The sequence below is a fragment of the Phyllobates terribilis genome, unplaced genomic scaffold (assembly GCF_046119375.1).
Source record: "Phyllobates terribilis strain yellow unplaced genomic scaffold, ASM4611937v1 Scaffold_10__3_contigs__length_209671492, whole genome shotgun sequence".
NCBI classification, from domain to species: Eukaryota; Metazoa; Chordata; class Amphibia; order Anura; family Dendrobatidae; genus Phyllobates; species Phyllobates terribilis.
In genome coordinates, this window is record NW_027362770.1 from 12,384,631 (window position 1) to 12,404,021 (window position 19,391).

Genomic DNA, 19,391 nt, shown 5'->3' on the forward strand with positions numbered 1-19,391 from the left:
TGGTACTACTCCTAGGGTGCTGTCGTTGAGGGGATTGGAGAAAATAGACTTACTGGCTATTCGGTTTCCTCCCCAACAGCATGGGTAGTTCCCGCCCTTATTTTTGTTCTTTTTGGAATTCCTTAGTGTAAATAAAATAATTGAAGCATTCATACTGTGTGGCCCTTTAGAAAAACACTGAGGATGGAGGTGGGGATTTGCTATTTAACCTCCTGTGTTTCCTGTCTCTAATTAGAATGGAGAGACAACCTCCTGGGGTGTTGTCGTGGAGGGTCTTAGAAACTGAATTACCGGTAAGTGTAATTCTATTTTTAATAGAAGTAAATGGTCTTGGGGGGGATAGCACATGCTGAACTGGGAGTTGGAGGGTGGGGAGAGCACGTGATGAATTGGGAGTGTGGGTGGGGGAGCGCAAATAATGTCTTGAGGGTGAGGGACAGCAAATGATGAATTGGGGGTGGGTTAGAGAGAGAGGATATGACAGTGATTTGGGGTGGAGGGGGCATGTAAGTATAATGAATCAGGAGAGTGGAGGGCGTTGAGGATACTGGAGTGACTGGTAATGAATTGGGGGAAAGAGTACAGGTTTTAATTTATACACTGCTCAACAAAATAAAGGGAACACTTAAACAACAGAATATAACTCCAATTAAATCAAACTTCTGTGAAATCAAGCTGTCCACTTAGGAAGCAACACTGATTGACAATCAATTTCACATGCTGTTCTGCAAATGGAATAGACAATAGATGGAAATTATTGGCAATTATCAAGACACCCTCAATAAAGGAGTGGTTATGCAGACCACCTCTCAATACCAATGTTTTCTGGCTGATGTTTTAGTCACTTTTGAATGTTGGTTGTGCTTTCACAGTCGTGGTAGCATGAGACGGACTCTACAACCCACAGAAATTGCTCAGGTAGTGCAGATCGTCCAGGATGGCACATCAATGCGAGCTGTGGCAAGAAGGTTTGCTGTGTCTGTCAGCGTAGTGTCCAGAGGCTGGAGGCGCTATCAGGAGACAGGCCAGTACACCAGGAGACGTGGAGGGGGCTATAGGAGGGCCACAACCCAGCAGCAGGACCGCTACCTCCGCCTTTGTGCAAGGAGGAACATGAGGAGCACTGCCAGAGCCCTGCAAAATGACCTCCAGCAGGCCACAAATGTGCATGTGTCTGCACAAACGGTTAGAAACCGACTCCATGAGGGTGGTGTGAGGGTCCGACGTCCACAGATGGGGGTTGTGCTCACAGCCCAGCACCGTGCAGGACGCTTGGCATTTGCCACAAAACACCAGGATTGGCAATGTCGCCACTGGTGCCCTGTGCTCTTCACAGATGAAAGCAGGTTCACACTGAGCACATGTGACAGACGTGACAGAGTCTGGAGACGCCGTGGAGAGCGATCTGCTGTCTGCAACATCCTTCAGCATGATCGGTTTGGCAGTGGGTCAGTAATGGTGTGGGGTGGCATTTCTTTGGAAGGCCGCACAGCCCTCCATGTGCTTGCTAGAGGTAGCCTGACTGCCATTACGTACCGAGATGAGATCCTCAGACCCCTTGTGAGACCATATGCTGGTGCGGTTGGCCCTGGGTTCCTCCTAATGCAGGACAATGCCAGACCTCATGTGGCTGGGGTGTGCCAGCCGTTCCTGCAAGATGAAGGCATTGAAGCTATGGACTGGCCCGCACGTTCCCCAGACCTGAATCCGATTGAGCACATCTGGGCACCACAAACTATCCAAGAGTTGGCAGATGCTTTAGTCCAGGTTTGGGAGGAGATCCCACAGGAGACCATCCCCCAGGCGTTGTAGGGAGGTCATACAGGCACGTGGAGGCCACACACCATACTCGGCCTCATCAGGAGCATGCCCAGGCATTGTAGGGAGGTCATACAGGCACGTGGAGGCCACACACAATACTGAGCCTCATTTTGACTTGTTTTAAGGACATTACATCAAAGTTGGGTCAGCCTGTAGTGTGTTTTTCCACTTTAATTTTGGGGGTGACTCCAAATCCAGGCCTATATGATGTGGAGGCCACAGCCTGGGCTGTCCTGTATATTGTATCGGCTTTTACATACTTTTGAGCTGTAGGGTCAATTTAGTGGTGATGCTAACATAATAATGGTAATTTAGGGTTTTGAAGCAGTGTTAGAAGTGATTGTCCAGCTGCTTGGAGAGGGAGTTTTATCATAGGATGCTGCTGGCTGAGGTCCGTGACTGTGGAGGAATTTCATGTGCAGCTTCTGCTTGGTTAAAGAAGCATTTTTATTTGTGCAGCACATGGATTAACCCCTCAGTTATAATTAAAAGTATGGTATATGCAGATGCTGACTACACAGATTAGTAAAGGAGGTTCTGCACATACAGCGGGTGAAAAAAAAAAATGACTTATTCAATAATAAGTAAATATATTTCTAAAGGTGTTATTGGTATGAAATTCTAATCAGATGTCTGTAACAATCCTTCCAATCCACACCAGGCAAAGAAATCAAACTATAAATGTCCATAACTTAAATGTATGGTAATAATGAGAAAAGTGTTGAACACACTGACTAAAAATTTATTGAAAGGGGATTTGGCAGCATGTTTAAGCCATGTGTGATTTGTCTCTGAAGCGTTTCCGAAAAATAAAAAAAAAACTTAACAGCTGCCGGGGACAGATGGTTCATGGATGACTAGTTGTACAGTGTACAGATGGGTCTCCGATGGCTTCTCTCCGCCCACTGACAGTGACTGATAAGCCTATACATGTACAGACTGGGAGAAGCTGCCAGGGACTCACCTGTACGACTAGTCCATAGTGGAGCTCGGTACCCTGCGGCTATTAAAAATATGTTCTTCTCTGAAACGCCGCTGCATTTCAGAGACAAACATACATGACTGTGATTGTATAACCAGTAGCTGATACATGCTACCCACAGTTTGGGCAGCATGTATCAGCTGACAGCTTTTCTTTAATATTTCGTACAGGAGCCTTTTTTGGTGATGACAGCTTCAAGACACCTCCTGTATGGAGAAACTAGTCGCATGCATTGCTCAGATGTGATTTTTGGTCCATTCTTCAACACAAACACTCTACAAATCCTGAAGGTTCTGTGGGATCCTTCTGTGAATTCTCATCTTTAGTTCCTTCTATAACTTTTGTATTTGATTCAGGTCAGTTGATTGGCTGGACCATTCTACCAGCTTTATTTTCTTTTCATAGAATGTTAGAGTTGAAAGGGACCTCCCCAGTGTCATTGTGTCCAACTCCCTGCTCAATGCAGGATTCACTAAACCATCTCAGACAGATGTCTGTCCAGCCTCTATTAGAAGACTTTCATTGAAGGAGAACTCTTGGCAGCCTGTTCCACTCATTGATCACCCTCTCAAAATGTTTTTTTCTAATATCTAGTCTGTATCTACTCCCTTTCAGTTTCATTCCTTTGCTTCTCGTCTTTGCATGTGCAAATGAGAATAAGGATGATCCCTCTACACTGTAACATCCCTTCAGATATTTGTAGACCGCTATTAAATCTCCTTTTGACCTTCTCTTTTGCAAGCTAAACATTCCCAGATCCTTAAACCGTTTCTCATAGGACATACTTTGCAGTCCACTCACCATCCTGGCCGCTCTTCTCTGAACCTGAGGTATCCGAGCTAAAATCAGAAAATTCGTACTCTGAAGAAGAAAAGGATACTTGTTTGTCCATTGATTCTTTGCACTATTGAAAATTACAGCAAGAATAGAATTGGTTTTAGTCGGAAGATTAATAGATCTTTTTTCCATGTATACATGTTATTATTATTATTATTTATTTATTTTTTTTTCCCCAGCAGTTTTGGAAAACCTTGTAACTGATGTTTGTATTTTACTGATGTCTTCTTTGAGGTTAGCAATCCTGGCTTTCTTGGATGCTTAACAGGCATTCGAATCTGCTGATTTTAGCTTGGATACTTCAAATTCAGATTCTAGATGGAATAACTCCCCTTCCAGCAAAGCAGACTTAAGCTATGTGCACACGTAGCGTTTGATGCGTTTTCGCAGCGGTTTTCCCGCCGCGGAAATGCTGAGAAAACGCTTGTTAATAGGTCTGCCATGCATGGCAATGCTAGTCCGGATGTGCTGTGCACATGATGCAGAAATTTCCGCTCCGGATTCACATTGCGTTAAAAAACGCAGCATGCCCTGACATATTAGACTGGTATAAGGAAATGGTCAATCTGTGTAGAATGGAGGAGCTGTCTGCAGACTGCAATGGAACAAACGATAAATTTAGAAGGATTTGGAGTGGCTGGATTTTATTTCAGGACTCACCTGATTTCCATAATTTGTTCTGCTGACATTTACAGTTACATAAGAATTTGCGCATTAATATATACTTTTAAGGACCCCTCCCCTTTCATCCATAACCCCATCTTGTTCCCACTTTTTCTTTTATTTTTTTACCCTTGTCTTTCTTTTCCTCTTCTTCTTATCCTATATCTTTCCTCTAGATAATATAGAGGGCACTTTCTTTCTTGAACATCTTGTTGGCGTTAGCCATATGTTTACTGTTATTGTCTACCATGCTGTGTTTGACTTGCTGTTAAAAGTGGTATTCTCATTTTGAATACTAGATATTTTCTATGATTCTATATATTATCACTTTTCATATATTATATTACTTGTTTGTAAAATGTTTAATAAAACAGATGGAACATAAAAAACGCAGCATGACCACTTCTAGCGCGATCCTGCAGCGAATTCGCGCCCATTGAGGTCCATTGAAACGTATCAAATCCGCAAGTATTAAAAATACTTACGGATTTGCTGCGCATTTGCTGCGTTCCTGTTACACAAAAATGCAGCAAATAGGAAATGGGCGAGAATGCCATCCCATGAGCATCCCATAATCCAGGAAGTAGAGAATCCCATAGAAGATTCCCGACTTCCTGAATTATGGCCGCTCTTCCAGCCTTGTACAGCCGAATGAAGATTGATGTTTCCCGGCTGATCCTACTGGTAAGTGTACGTACGTGTGTGTGTCCGTGTCCGTCCGTCTGTGTGGGGTGTCTGCGGTGTGTCCTGTGGGAGCAGTAGTTGCCATCAGTGTGCTCCTGCTGTCTGTGGCCATACGGAAAAAAAATATAGTGCCCAATAAAGATAATAAAATTAATTAAACGTAGTTCATACTTGCCTGTCCCCAACATTATTAAAAATAAAAAAACACCTATACTCACCTTTTACACCTAAATCCCTGAAGCCATTGATCTCCTGTAATAAATTAAAAATAAAAAACCAACAACCTTTATCCTCTCCTTTCTGACGTAGTCCAATTAAAAATCGAGGGTCCCGCAAAAATCTAAAGTTTAGTGCAGCCACATAAGATGTAACTGCTCTAAATGACCGCCGGCGAAACACTGACAGGGACGTAAAGGAGGTCACCGGAGCGGATAAGCTGACTGCACTCCGGTGACCTCAGTCAATGCTTCACACTGCCGGGAGCGATTGCGTTCCCGGCAGTGTGAGCTTACAGCAGCCATGACAGCTGTCACATCTCCAGTACTTTTGTGCTTTTTTTTTATTTTTTTGAGACAAGGGAATCAGGGATTAGCAGATAGTTAAATATTTATTTATTTTTTTTAGAAAAATAAATAAAAAAAAAAAGAAAAAAGTGTCATTTATTTCAAGAAATTATTTTTTTCTGGGTGTTTATTTTTTAAACTCTTTCTTTAGGTTAGTAATGGGGGCATCTTATAGATGTCGTTCATTACTAACCTGGGCTTCATGCTAGCTGCGGCTGACATGAACCCCACACCCATTACCCCACTGCCACTGCTACAGGCCAGTGGGAAGAGCGAGGCTAAGCGCCAGATTTGGCACATAAAATTGATGCACCAAATCTGGGGCAGCTGAGAGCTGATATTATAGCCTGAGAGGGGGCCAACATCCATGGCTCCTTTCTATTCTTTTAATATCAGCTCGCAGCTGTCTGCCTAGCCGTTGGTTACAATTTATAGGGGGAGCCCGTAATTTTTTTTCTGGGGTCCCACTGTAAAACAGCCAGACAATGCTAAGCAAACAGCTGCGGGCTGGTATTAATAGCCAGGGAAGGGGCCACGACTATTGGCTACTTCCCAGAATTTAACCTCAGCCCTCAATCGTCTGCTTTCCCTCTGCTGGGCATTAAAATTACGCGGAAGCCCACCAAAAATTTTTTTTATATATATTTAAATGAACAGGTATAGTGGCGCATGCAGGTTCGTGTACTGTACAACGTATGTAGGTTAATTCCGTGAGAGCTCCTACATAGACTGGCCGGTTTCACATGTCCGCATATCTCCGAGATATCCGTGTCCGAGTGTGTGACATGTGTGGCAGCCGTGTGCCGCAACAGGAGCACACAGACCAAGCGCCTGGAAATCAGCGCTATAGGTAGCTCTGTTAACAGGCGCCTGTGTTGAACACTGGTGCAGGGAAACATGATGAGGGCAGTGGTCCGCATCGGCGCCTGTGAACAGCGCCTTTCCCAGATGCCAGTACGTGTCACACGGATGTCAACCCCTTGGTACATTTTGCGGACTGTGTGTTTTCTAAAAAACGGACTTGGCTTCGCGTGGAACACACGGGCCTTCAAAAGACACTGAGTTTTACATAAACCCAGTGTCTCTGGTACATGTGGAAACTATCACCACTCGTACCGGAGATACTGACCTGTGAAAGAGCTCTTAATGGGTGTGAGTGTGTGTGTGTGTATTTTCTCTAGTGCACGCATGCACTAAGAGGTCTAATTGGTGCACCTGGGAGACGGGTTACTGGTTGCTAGGAAAGATGGGCGGGTCCAGCAACCACATACTTCACCTCTGGGTGTGGTTTCCAGCCTATATAAGGAAGGCTGTTGCTTGACACATGGGCTGTGTTTGGAGGGAGAAGGTCTCCTGTGTGTAGTATCCAGACTGAGCTGTGTGCTGTACGCTCACCAGCCAGTGTGACCACAGGTTTGGTGTACCAGAGACTTTGTTCAAAGTTCTGTTCTTCTTTGCTTTGCCTGCACTAAAGGCTGTTTATTTGCAGTTTTTACTTTTGCCGGTTTAGGAAGTGAATAAAACGTTGTGGACATTTAAAGGAACCTGCCTCCTGTTTGCCTCTCAACGCACCTGCGTGAGTACCATCCCTACAATTGGTGTTAGACATGCGGGCAGCGTTCCCTGTGTGACTGCTACAAGAAGGCCTGCATATCCTGGGTCAAGTCTGTTGCAAGCCAGCAAGCAACGCCAGACAAAATGGAAGACCTGCTGAAACACTTGGTCCAGTCACAGCAGCAGCAGCAAGAGACCAACAGGCTGTTACAGGAGATCCAGCAGCACCAGCAGGAACAACGGCCGCAGATGCAGCTTCTGGCAACCGCCATATAGAGCAGGACGAGCGCCCCAACCCCAAGTCTGGCTGACGACGCCCATGTCCGGAAGGCGGTAAGACGGGCCTTGCAGTAAATAACCTCGGGGGTTGACGTTGAGGCCTTCCTAACGGTGTTTGAAATGGTCGTCGAGAGGGAGAAACTTCCACCAGACCAGTGGGCAAAGGTACTGGCGCCATACTTGACGGGAGAGCCCCAGAAGGCGTACTATGACTTTAGCTTGCCATACTCTTTGGCGTCTTGCAAAGTTAAGTCTGAGATCCTCGCACGCTTGGGGGTGACAATGACTATCAGGGTTGACCGCTGGGCTTATCACCGGGACAGACCACCTTGCTCCCAAATGTTTGACCTTTTGCACCTGGTCCAAAAATGGTTGCAGCCGGAGTCCTCCACGCCTGCGCAGATGGTGGAGCGAGTGGTAATGGACAGGTTTGTGTGCTCCCTGCCGAGACCCATACAGACATGGGTTGCCCAGGGTGATCCCCGGAATGTCGATGAAGTAATTGGACTGGTCTAGAGATACCAGGGGATTGAGGGTTCCTTTGAAAGGCAGCCCACTCCAACAGGGGGCGGAGGCCCAAAAGGGGGTGGGGCAGCCAAGGTCCAAAGGGGCGGGGGAGGTGGAGCCCAAGGTCTCCTTGGGTGATGTCATTTGTTGGAGGTGCCACGGCCCAGGCCACATAGGTTGGTCCAAAAGTAGGTGGACAGAAAGTGTAATAAGGTTATGAAGGGGGAGATTTATCAAACATGGTGTAAAGTGAAACTGACTCAGTTGCCCTTAGCAACCAATCAGATTCCACTTTTCATTCCTCACAAACTCTTTGGAAAAAAAGGTGGAATTTGATTGGTTTCTAAGGGCAACTGAGCCAGTTTCACAGATCTAGTTTTCACAGATAGATCTCCCCCAAATCTGTTTTCTTTTCAGATATCACATAATGGCAAATAATTTAAATACAGATCAAAGAAAATGGATTTTAACAGAGTATTGTAAATCTCAAAATGCTGAAACTGTTAGCGCAAATTGAATTGAAACATTTGGTACTCAAGCCCCAAAGAAGCAAACCATTTTCCGCATTCGTAACAAATTCAATGCCACTGGCTCAATCCTTAATGCTCCAAAAACTGGTCGACCCAAAACAGTCTGTACAGAAGATAATAAACAACTTGTTGCTGAAACATTTGTTCAGAGTCCAAAAAAGTCCACCAGAAGAGCCTCTTTGGAATTGGGAATTTCACAAGCTTCTATCATGGGAATCCTGAAATCTATTGGGTGGAAAGCTTATCGTCCACGTCTAATTCATGGTTTATTGGAGGATGATCCAGACAGGCGGCTGCAATTTAATGAGATTATGCTTAACGAAATTGAAGAAAATCCAGTTGTTTTAGATAACATTATGTGGAGTGATGAAGCTTCTTTCAAATTATCCGGCCATATTAACAGACATAATTGTATTTACTGATATAATGAGAACATGTCCACCTACTTTTGGACCACCGTGTGTGTAATATATACACACGCACATACGCTGCTCAAAAAAATAAAGGGAACACTTACACAACAGAATATAACTCCAAGTAAATCAAACGCCTGTGAAATCAAACTGTCCACTAAGGAAGCAACACTGACAATCAATTTCACATGCTGTTGTGCAAATGGAATAGACAATAGATGGAAATTATTGGCAATTATCAAGACTCCCTCAATAAAGGAGTGGTTCTGCAGATGGGGACCACAGACCACATCTCAGTACCAATGCTTTCTGGCTGATGTTTTGGTCACTTTTGAATGTTGGTTGTGCTTTCACACTCGTGGTAGCATGAGACGGACTCACAGAAGTTGCTCAGGTAGTACAGCTCACCCAGGATGGCACATCAATGCGAGCTGTGGCAAGAAGGTTTACTGTGTCTGTTAGCATAGTGTCCAGAGGCTGGAGGCGCTACCAGGAGATAGGCCAGTACACCAGGAAACGTGGAGGGAGCCGTAGGAGGGCAACAGCCCAGCAGCAGGACCGCTATCTCCACCTTTGTGCAAGGAGGAGCACTGCCAGAGCCCTGCAAAATGACCTCCAGCAGGCCACAAATGTGCATGTGTCTGCATAAACGGTTAGAAACCGACTCCATGAGGGTGGTATGAGAGCCCGACGTCCACAGATGGGGGTTGTGCTCACAGCCCAACACCGTGCAGGACTTGGCATTTGCCACAGAACACCAGTATTGGCAAAGTTGCCACTGGTGCCCTGTGCTCTTCACAGATGAAAGCAGGTTCACACTGAGCACATGTGACAGACGTGGCAGAGTCTGGAGACGTTGTGGAGAGCGATCTGCTGCCTGCAAGATCCTTCAGCATGACCGGTTTGGCAGTGGGTCAGTAATGGTATGGGGTGGCATTTCTTTGGAGGACCGCACAGCCCTCCATGTGCTCGCCAGAGGTAGCCTGACTGCCATTAGGTACCGAGATGAGATCCTCAGACCCCTTGTGAGACCATATTCTGGTGCGGTTGGCCCTGGGTTCCTCCTAATGTAGGACAATGCCAGCCCTCATGTGGCTGGAGTGTGTTAGCAGTTCCTGCAAGATGAAGGCATTGAAGCTATGGACTGGCCCACCCGTTCCCCAGACCTGAATCCGATTGAGCACATCTGGGACATCATGTCTCACTCCATCCACCAACGTCACGTTGCACCACAGACTGTCCAGGAGTTGGCGGATGCTTTAGCCCAGGTCTGGGAAGAGATCCCACAGGAGACCATCCGCAACCTCATCAGGAGCATGCCCAGGCGTTGTAGGGAGTTCATACAGGCACGTGGAGGCTACACACAATACTGAGCCTCATTTAGACTTGTTTTAAGGATATTACATCAAAGTTGGATCAGCCTGTAGTATGTTTTTGCACTTTAATTTTGGGGGTGACTCCAAATCCAGGCCTCCATTGGTTAATAAATTTTATTTCCATTGATGATTTTTGTGTGGGTTTGTTGTCAGCCCATACCAGTACTCCACCTCCACCTTGCTGGCGTCTGAGTCGGAGTGGAGCTCTTTTCCCTTTACTGATCCAGCCTCTGGCCCATCCATCTGGCCCATCAAGAGTCACTCTCATTTCATCAGTCCATAAAACCTTTGAAAAATCAGTCTTAAGATATTTCTTGGCCCATTCTTAATGTTTTATCTTATGTTTCTTGTTCAAAGGTGGTCGTTTTTCAGCCTTCCTTACCTTGGCCATGTCCCTGAGTATTGCACACCTTGTGCTTTTTGATACTCTAGTAACGTTGCTGCTCTGAAATATGGCAAAACTGGTGGCGAATGTTATCTTGGCAGCTTCACGCTTGATTTTCCTCAATTCATGGGCAGTTATTTTGCGCCTTTTTTGGCAAACACGCTTCTTGCGACCCTGTTGGCTATTTGCTATGAAACGCTTGATTGTTCGGTGATCACGCTTCAAAAGTTTGGAAATTTCAAGACTGCTGCATCCCTCTGCAAGACATCTCACAATTTTGGACTTTTCAGAGCCTGTCAAATCTGTCTTCTGACCCATTTTGCCAAAGGAAAGGAAGTTGTCTAATAATTAAGCACACCTTATATAGGGTGTTGATGTCATTAGTCAACACCCCTCCTCATTACCGAGATGCACATCACCAGATTTACTTAATTGGTAGTTGGCTCTCAAGCCTATACAGCTTGGAGCAGGACAACATGTATAAAAAGTATCAAAGTGATTTAAAATACGCATTTGCCTAATAATTCTGCACGCGGTGTATATGTGTGTGTGGGTCGCACACACAAGTTATGTCCAGCTTTCAGCTCCCTCCTGAGCTATGGCTGTCCAGTCTGGAGAACTTGCCTCTCCAAACGCAACACACAGAAAAAAAAAATGTTGCTCAGCCACACCCCGAGGTGGAGGTATGGGGAATACCATCATTCCCCTAAAACCATGCCCTTTAAGTGAGTTAACCCACCAGCATATAACATGCTGGCAAAAAGTCCATTGGTTTCAGTTCACACAGGCTAGCAACCTGTGCGACAAATACCTCCCCTCATAAATCATACAAGTGATTCTGTCACAGTGTGTGCATGTGTGTGTATATAAGTAATATTATACACACGCTGTTTTAATGATGTAACGTTATACATTTTAGATGGAGCAATATGAAGAGATATGGGATCCTGCAAGTCCTAGATATAAGGACAAACTGAGGCGGGATCCGTGCTGAAACTCTATCTTCAAAGCACTTTTTCCTGAATTTGAGGAAGCTTCGAAAGCCGTGCAGGATGAAATTGGTAATTTTTTTTTTTTTTAAATTACATTTTTTTTTTGGTATGTCCAAAATGCTGTAAATAAACAGTGGTTTTGTATTGCAGAAAAGGACGTCAAAAACAGATGGCGGTTGGTAACAGAGAGCTATATGAGAGCGCAGTCGGGGAAAAGCGGCGCCTCGGGCCGAAAAGGGAAAGTGCCTTATGCGGATCTGCTGGGGGTCATTGCCATTGAATTTTGTGGTTTTGTTTTTTTAAAAATGTATATTTTTCATAAGATGCATGTGTTTTTTTTCTTTTTCTCACAGTGCGGGAGTGCCGCTGCTGCTCCATCTGCTGCTGCAGCTTCTCCAGCTGCTGCTGTTGCTGGTACAGCTGCTGCCGTTGCGTCAGGCGCCACAGTGATGGGCACTGGCACTACCCGTCCCGTGTCACAAAGGGCCCTAAGTAAAGGGAAATAAAAATGCCAAGAGGGTGTGAGCGATTTTCACGCCTTGCCGACTCACACCCTGAGTTTTTATTGACAGGGCCCACAGGGAGGACTAATTCTATCATTTCGTGGCAGCGGTTGCAGGTCGGCTTCGGGCAATTCCACGAGACAGGCAGTCCATTTACATGGCGGCGAGCACCTCTATGCTCATGGCTCTGGAGAGCCCATTGCCTGTGGCCTCTGGGCAGACCATAATAAATGGTCTGTTCAATCAACTGGACCACCACCATCATCTGGAGTACCGCAGCGACATCCCCAAGCAGCAGCCTATCTGCTGGAAGGTGGGGAGGCGGCCGGCTTCTATGGCAACACGCCGTCCCCTGGATGTCAGCTATTCAGAGGAGCTTTTTCCCAGTTATGGGTATGACCCAGAATACAATCAATTTCATTAAAATGGTATTCCACCTGTCACCAGTTTTGGACCATAAAAACTACTGCCAGCACCTGTAGCTCCTTATATCCACCATTTTGGAAAGCTGTAAAGACTGCATGAAAAAACACCTTTTATTTTAATCCCCTACACCAGGCTCCAGGCAGATGTCACAGTTCTTGATTCGGCGCCTACTCTCTGCTTGTCATGTCCTTCCTCCTTCATGTGGATGATGCTTCTCTGTGTAGAGGAGGGTCGAAAGAACACCAGCTTTGAGCGCCATACAAGAAGCATCACCCACAAGTAGAAGGACGGCCGCTGCGGGTCTGGAGGAGGTGTCAGACCAAGACCGGCAACACTCAAACTGGATTATGGTGTAAATGATTATAATAAAAAGGTGTTTTATTTTTATATCCTATAAACAGAAAGTGCCTACAGATGCTGGCTGTACTTCATATGGGCCAAAACTTTTGACAGGTTGCAAAATAGTTTTTTTTCCTGTTTGGAAAAGTTTACTTTGTCAAAACTACAAATGATAAACATTGTTTTTTAGTAATTTGCTTCATGTTTCATGACCGTTTGTCATTAGTTTATTATGTTTTTTTATTACTTTGTTTTTCAAGTTCACAATGACAATATTTGTCATTTTATATTCCAGTTTTGTTCTAAAATAAAATTATATTTAAAAATGTGTTTTTTTTTTTCGTAAAGAAATAAAAATGGTCTATACATGGCATGTATTCTCCAGTACAATAGATATTTTTGTCCCAACTACAGCTATCATCTTGAACACACGTGGTCAAAATTGTTGGTAATGAAAGAAAAACCCACAATGGTCACAGAAATAACTTGAATCTGGCAAAAGTAATAATAAATTAAAAATCTATGAAAATGAACAGTATGAAAAACAGACATTGCTTTTCAACCCTGCTTCCACAGAATTAAAAAAAAAATGAAACTCATGAAATGGGCCTGGACAGAAATAATGGTACTCTCTTAATGTTTTGTTGAACAACTTTTTGAGGCAATCACTGCAATCAAACGATTCCTGTAACTGTCAATGAGACTTCTGCACCTCTCGACAGGTATTTTGGCCCACTCCTCAAGACTGTCATAGAGTTACATACACTTATGAGCTGTCAATTGACCAGAAAACTACAGTGCTGGCCTAAAGTATTGGCACCCCTGCAATTCTGTCAGATAATACTCATTTTCTTCCTGAAAATGATTGCAATCACAAATTCTTTGGTATTATTATCTTCATTTAATTTGCTTGCAAGGAAAAAACACAAAAGAGAATTAAGCAAAAATCAAATCATTGATCATTTCACACAAAACTCCAAAAAAGGGCCAGACAAAAGTATTGGCACCCTCAGCCTAATACTTGGTTGCACAACCTTTAGCCAAAATAACTGCGAACGACTGCTTCTTGTAACCATCAATGAGTTTCTTACAATGCTCTGCTGGAATTGTAGACCATTCTTCTTTGGTAAACTGCTCCAGGTCCCTAATATTTGAAGGGTGCCTTCTCCAAACTGCCATTTTGAGATCTCTCCACAGGTGTTCTATGGGATTTAGGTCTGGACTCATTGCTGGCCACCTTAGAAGTCTCCAGTGCTTTCTCTAAAACCATTTTATAGTGCTTTTGGAAGTGTGTTTTGCGTCATTGTCCTGCTGGAAGACCCATGACCTCTGAGGGAGACTCGGCTTTCTCACACTGGGCCCTACATTATGCTGCAAAATTTGTTGGTAGTCTTCAGAATTCATAATGCCATGCACACGGTCAAGCAGTTCAGTGCCAGAGGCAGCAAAGAAACCCCAAAACATCAGGGAACCTCCGCCATGTTTGACTGTAGGGACCGTGTTCTTTTCTTTGAATGCCTTTTTTTTTTTTCCTGTACACTCTATGTTGATGCTTTTTCCCAAAAAGCTCTACTTTTGTCTCATCTGACCAGAGAACATTCTTCCAAAACGTTTTAGGCTTTCTCAGGTAAGTTTTGGCAAACTCCAGCCTGGCTTTTTTATGTCTCGGGGTCAGAAGTGGGGTCTTCCTGGGTATCCTACCATACAGTCCCTTTTCATTCAGACGTCGACGGATAGTACGGGTTGACACTGTTGTACCCTCGGACTGCAGGGCAGCTTGAACTTGTTTGGATGTTAGTCGAGGTTCTTTATCCACCATCCGCACAATCTTGCATTGAAATCTCTCGTCAATTTTTCTTTTCCGTCCACATCTAGGGAGGTTAGCCACAGTGCCTTGGGCTTTAAACTTCTTGATGACACTGTGCACGGAAGACACAGGAACATTCAGGTCTTTGGAGATGGACTTGTAGCCTTGAGATTGCTCATGCTTCCTCACAATTTGGTTTATCAAGTCCTCAGACAGTTCTTTGGTCTTCTTTCTTTTCTCCATGCTCAATGTGGTACACACAAGGACACAGGACAGAGGTTGAGTCAACTTTAATCCATGTTAACTGGCTGCAAGTGTGATTTAGTTATTGCCAACACCTGTTAGGTGCCACAGGTAAGTTACAGGTGCTGTTAATTACACGAATTAGAGAAGCATCACATGATTTTTCATAGGGTGCCAATACTTTTGTCCACCCCCTTTTTTAGGTTTGGTGTGGAATTATATCCAATTTTGCTTTAGGACAATTCTTTTTTGTGTTTTTTTTCCTTGCAAGCAAATTAAATGAAGAGAATAATACCAAAGAATTTGTGATTGCAATCATTTTCAGGAAGAAACTGAGTATTATCTGACAGAATTGCAGGGGTGCCAATACTTTTGGCCAGCACTGTATGTAGAAGGCGATAACTCAATAACTGATGGAGATTGTATTGAAAATCAAAAAAATGACATTTATTTTGGAAAAAGAAACATTTTTTCAAAAAATATTAGAAATAAGCTGTTTTTTTGATGATCTTTTTTTCATTGGGGATGACATCTTCTCTGCTGGTCAGGCCAACATAGGAGGCTTGCCAGTGCACGGCACCTTCAGGTTTCATGAAGTAGTCAGAAATTGCAGAAATTTATTCGGATATCTGGAAAAAAAACACACGGATGACAATATACTTTTTATCCCATATGATAATAACTTACCTCCTTAAATCTTGATATAGCACATAGAAGTCAGATCTCTCTTGCACTATAGGGTGTACCCACAGTTTTTTCGGAAAACTGTACCCACAGAAAAAAAAAATGAAATATACATTCTACCTACATTTATCTTACCTGTGTGCTGTTCAGACATAGGATATTTAGCACACTAATCAATAACGGGTGCATATACGGCCTGTGGAGACGCAGGGGCTGCTCTTCATGTGGCATTGTGGGACTTGCAAAAAGCAGAATGGAAAAGAGGGGTTGGGCAAGGAAATTACTTTAGAAAATCCCTTTTTTTTTTTCAACTATCTTTATTCGCTCCCATCCACATACATTTCTATGCAAAAACGCATCAAAATCGCATGCGTTTTTCCTGCCAAGGAGATGCAGAAACACAAAGGAAATTTCTGCTTCAAAAATGCACCGTGCGCACATAGCCTAAAAGTAAGTGGTATTTGTTGCTATTTTTGGGGTTTGACTGGATTTTTTACTGTTAAAGGGAATCTGTCACCCCCTGGGTGATATCAGACCTCTACTATGGCCATACAGGGTATAGAAAAGTAAATCTATACACACCTGTATGGCCCATAGTAGAGGTTTGATTGCAGAGAAAAGCTCTTTAATCAATAATGTTTTGTACAGGCTTGGTGTCCCGGGGACGCAAAGAAATCCCCGCCCATGTGTTTATTATTCCCCCAAATCCCCACTTATATGCTTCATTAACATCCACCCCACCCCTGCACATCACAGGACCCTGTGCTCCCTGACTTCCGGGCATGGGCAAAGCGCCGCCCACATAGAGCGCTCTTTGCTTCCTCCCCCGACTCAGTCTCTGTGCTCTGCGCCGCAGGGTTCTATTGTGCAGGCGCCAGGAAGCGAAAGTGACTCCCCAGCGCCTGCACAATAGAAACCTGCGGCGCAGTGCACAGGTAGACAGGGCTGGGATTAAGCAAAGAGCGCTCTATGAGCGGCGCTTTGCGCTTGCCCGGCTAGTGAGGGACAACAGTGCATGTCACAGGGTCCTGTGACGTGCAGGGGAGGGGGGGAATATGATAAGCATATTGGCGGGGATTTAGGGGAATAATAAGCAGTTAGGTGTGGATTTCTTGGGTCCGGGGTACGCCAAGCCTATACAAAGCGGGGTTTATAAAAACACATTTCTCTGCAATCAAACCTCTACTATGGGCCATACAGGTAAGTATAGATTTACTTTTCTATAACCTGTATGCCCATAGTACAGGTCTGATATCTCCCAGGGGGTGACTGATTCTCTTTAAACTAAATAAAGTTTCAAACTTGCTTTTTCATCACCAAATTTCAGAAATGTTCATAAGTGTAAAACATAGATGTACCAGTAGTCTATGTTTACCAGTAATCAAAATTTTCTAGCAATATCACTATGGCTTAAAGGGAATCTGCGGTTTATTTGCTATTTAATCTGTGTTTTAATCCCTATAGCATGGTCTTCAGATTTTAGCGATGCCGCTCTTATCAAGCTCTGGTTTTGTTTTAACTAGTGTTGAGCGAGTATGTTCTGTTCCGAGTACACTCAGGCCGAGCTCCGAGTATTTACAGCTGCTCGGTGATGTGTTTGAATCGCTCCCGTGTGCATGATTTGCAACTGTTTGACAGCTTTAATACATGTGAGAAATGTGTAAGAAATAGACATTCCTCACATGTAATAAAACTGTCAAACAGTCACAAATCATGCACACGGGAGCGATTCATACTCGGCGAAAGAGTTAATAGAACATACTCGTTCAACACAATTTGTCTGCCACGATTGTGTTAGAACCAGGGGCTAATCATTGCTCTTTATCTTATCCTGGTCCAGCAACGCCCCTCCCTCTTGTGATAAGCATATCACTGCCTATGGACATTGTATATGTTGAGCTTGGTGTGGGCGTGGTTAGCTTCCTTAGCTCTGCTACATTACTAAATCTGCACCCAGTAATCTAACTGATGCATCGCTGGATTCAGCTTACATCTAACATCAAGCTGCTCTCAGATAAGGTAGCAAAAACCTGCTGCCAGATTCCCTTTAAGTACAACATATTTCTTTCATCATGTCTTAAGTTGTTTTTTTTTATGCTACCTTCTCTGAGAATGGTGTAGATAACTCTCTTGGAAGAGTCGTCCGATTTCTCCAACACCGCTGAGACTGCGAGAAAGCCACCTGAAGCTTGGGATTTTTCTTCTTGTTCCCCAATGTATAATCTCATTCATAGAGGTGGGAAATGAGGTGTAAAGGAGGCCCATGAGGACATAAAAGAACATGGCCTCTAAAAGGGCATTGTTCTGACTACACATATTTGGCTAATCTGTCCACGGCATTAGTTTTGGAAAAGTTGGCAATTGTGGGTATAGATGGGTGGAGATGTAATTATATTGTCTACATTGCACTGTAAAACTCCTCTGTATTTCAACATTTTATTTTTTTACTGCTCTTAATGCAATGTAGGAGACTTGAAAATTCATGAGTTATGATCCTGTTCATAGACCATCTGTGAAGCCTCACGTAAAGAAGTTGTACAGTACTTTAGATTATCCCCCCCGGGGCCCTAAAGACTTTTTGTAATAACCTTAAGTTGCTGATAATGCCTGTGAGCGGCGCTATCGGTGGCCGCTCACAGGCATCACGTGACCCCGCGCTGACGTCATGACGAGTGACGTGTGACTCAGCGCTAGAGTCACCGCGGTGGCTGCTGGGTTGTGGGCGGGGTTACCCCCCACGTCACACCCAGCATCCACAGCGCGCTTTCCCAATGAATGGGGAGAGGCAGAGCGCGCGGTGGATGCAGAGTGTGACGCGGGGGGATAACCCCCCCCACAGCCTGGCATCCACCTGAAACGCAGAAGACAGAGACCGCCGGCTGCTGCCAGCATTTGTCGCAACATCAGCGGATGTCAGAGCCGGCTGCAGCCAGGGGTCACGTGCTGCCTGTGAGCGGCCAGTGATAGCGCTGGAAGGTATTTACAAAAAGGCTTAGGGGCCCTGGGGGGAGACATTGGGGGGGTAATCTAAAGTACTGGACAACCCCTTTAAATATGGCTAGTGGCATCAAATTGCAACTATCTTATGCGACTGTCTTCATACAGAATGGGTTCAATGCTGTACAACTGGGATAGATGAGGGGGTTATATAAATATGTGTTCATGTAGACATTAGAGAGATGTTTGTGATATATATATATATATATATATATATATATATATATATATATAAAATATAATGTGTGTTTGTGTACTGTGTTTATAATGCATATCTGTTTTACTATAAAAATGTGCCTTTACAATTTTAATGCCATTTTAATTGTAATTTTTTGCAGTTAAAAAGAGCTTTATTGGTCACAATAAATCTTTCTTTGGCCCTTTGGAACTGGTAGAAAAACTTTGCCCCGAGTCTGCTGACATCTTTACAAACATAAGGAATCTTCCTGAAATTAAGTAAGTACAACCCAGTAGTGAAACACAAGATAAAAAAAAAACATTTTTAGTCTGTAAAATGGCAATAAAGCAAAACTTGCTACAAAAACCCAAAACAAATGAGTAGAATTCTATTGATTTGTAACCAATTTTGCAGAAATCATTTGCAAAATTGTCCAATATCTGAACATTTGGGTGACAGCTACTTTGCCTATTCGCCATCAACTGGCACAATTCTGTTGGTCCCCTGACTATCTTCTTACTTTTTGTTTTTGACAGCATTTGACCACAGTGATTAGGGACTAGCTGCAGCAGTCATTTGTCTGTACGACTGAAGTAGGGTGATTTTGTGCCCTGTCCTAACATTGAAA

General features: G+C 44.1%; 1 protein-coding gene across 4 annotated transcripts in view; it reads left to right on the top strand.

The window, feature by feature from the left end:
- Positions 1 to 19,391, top strand: part of LOC141164357 (RUN and FYVE domain-containing protein 1-like) — a 496,863-nt gene that overhangs the window by 49,864 nt on the left and 427,608 nt on the right. For 3 of the 4 annotated variants that reach the window (XM_073649492.1, XM_073649493.1, XM_073649491.1), the window contains one exon: positions 18,924 to 19,041. In XM_073649492.1, the coding sequence (XP_073505593.1) occupies positions 18,924 to 19,041 (118 nt within the window). Of the gene's footprint in view, positions 1 to 13,536; positions 13,577 to 18,923; positions 19,042 to 19,391 lie in introns of those variants that run through there. The other variant, XM_073649494.1, reaches the window with a different exon arrangement.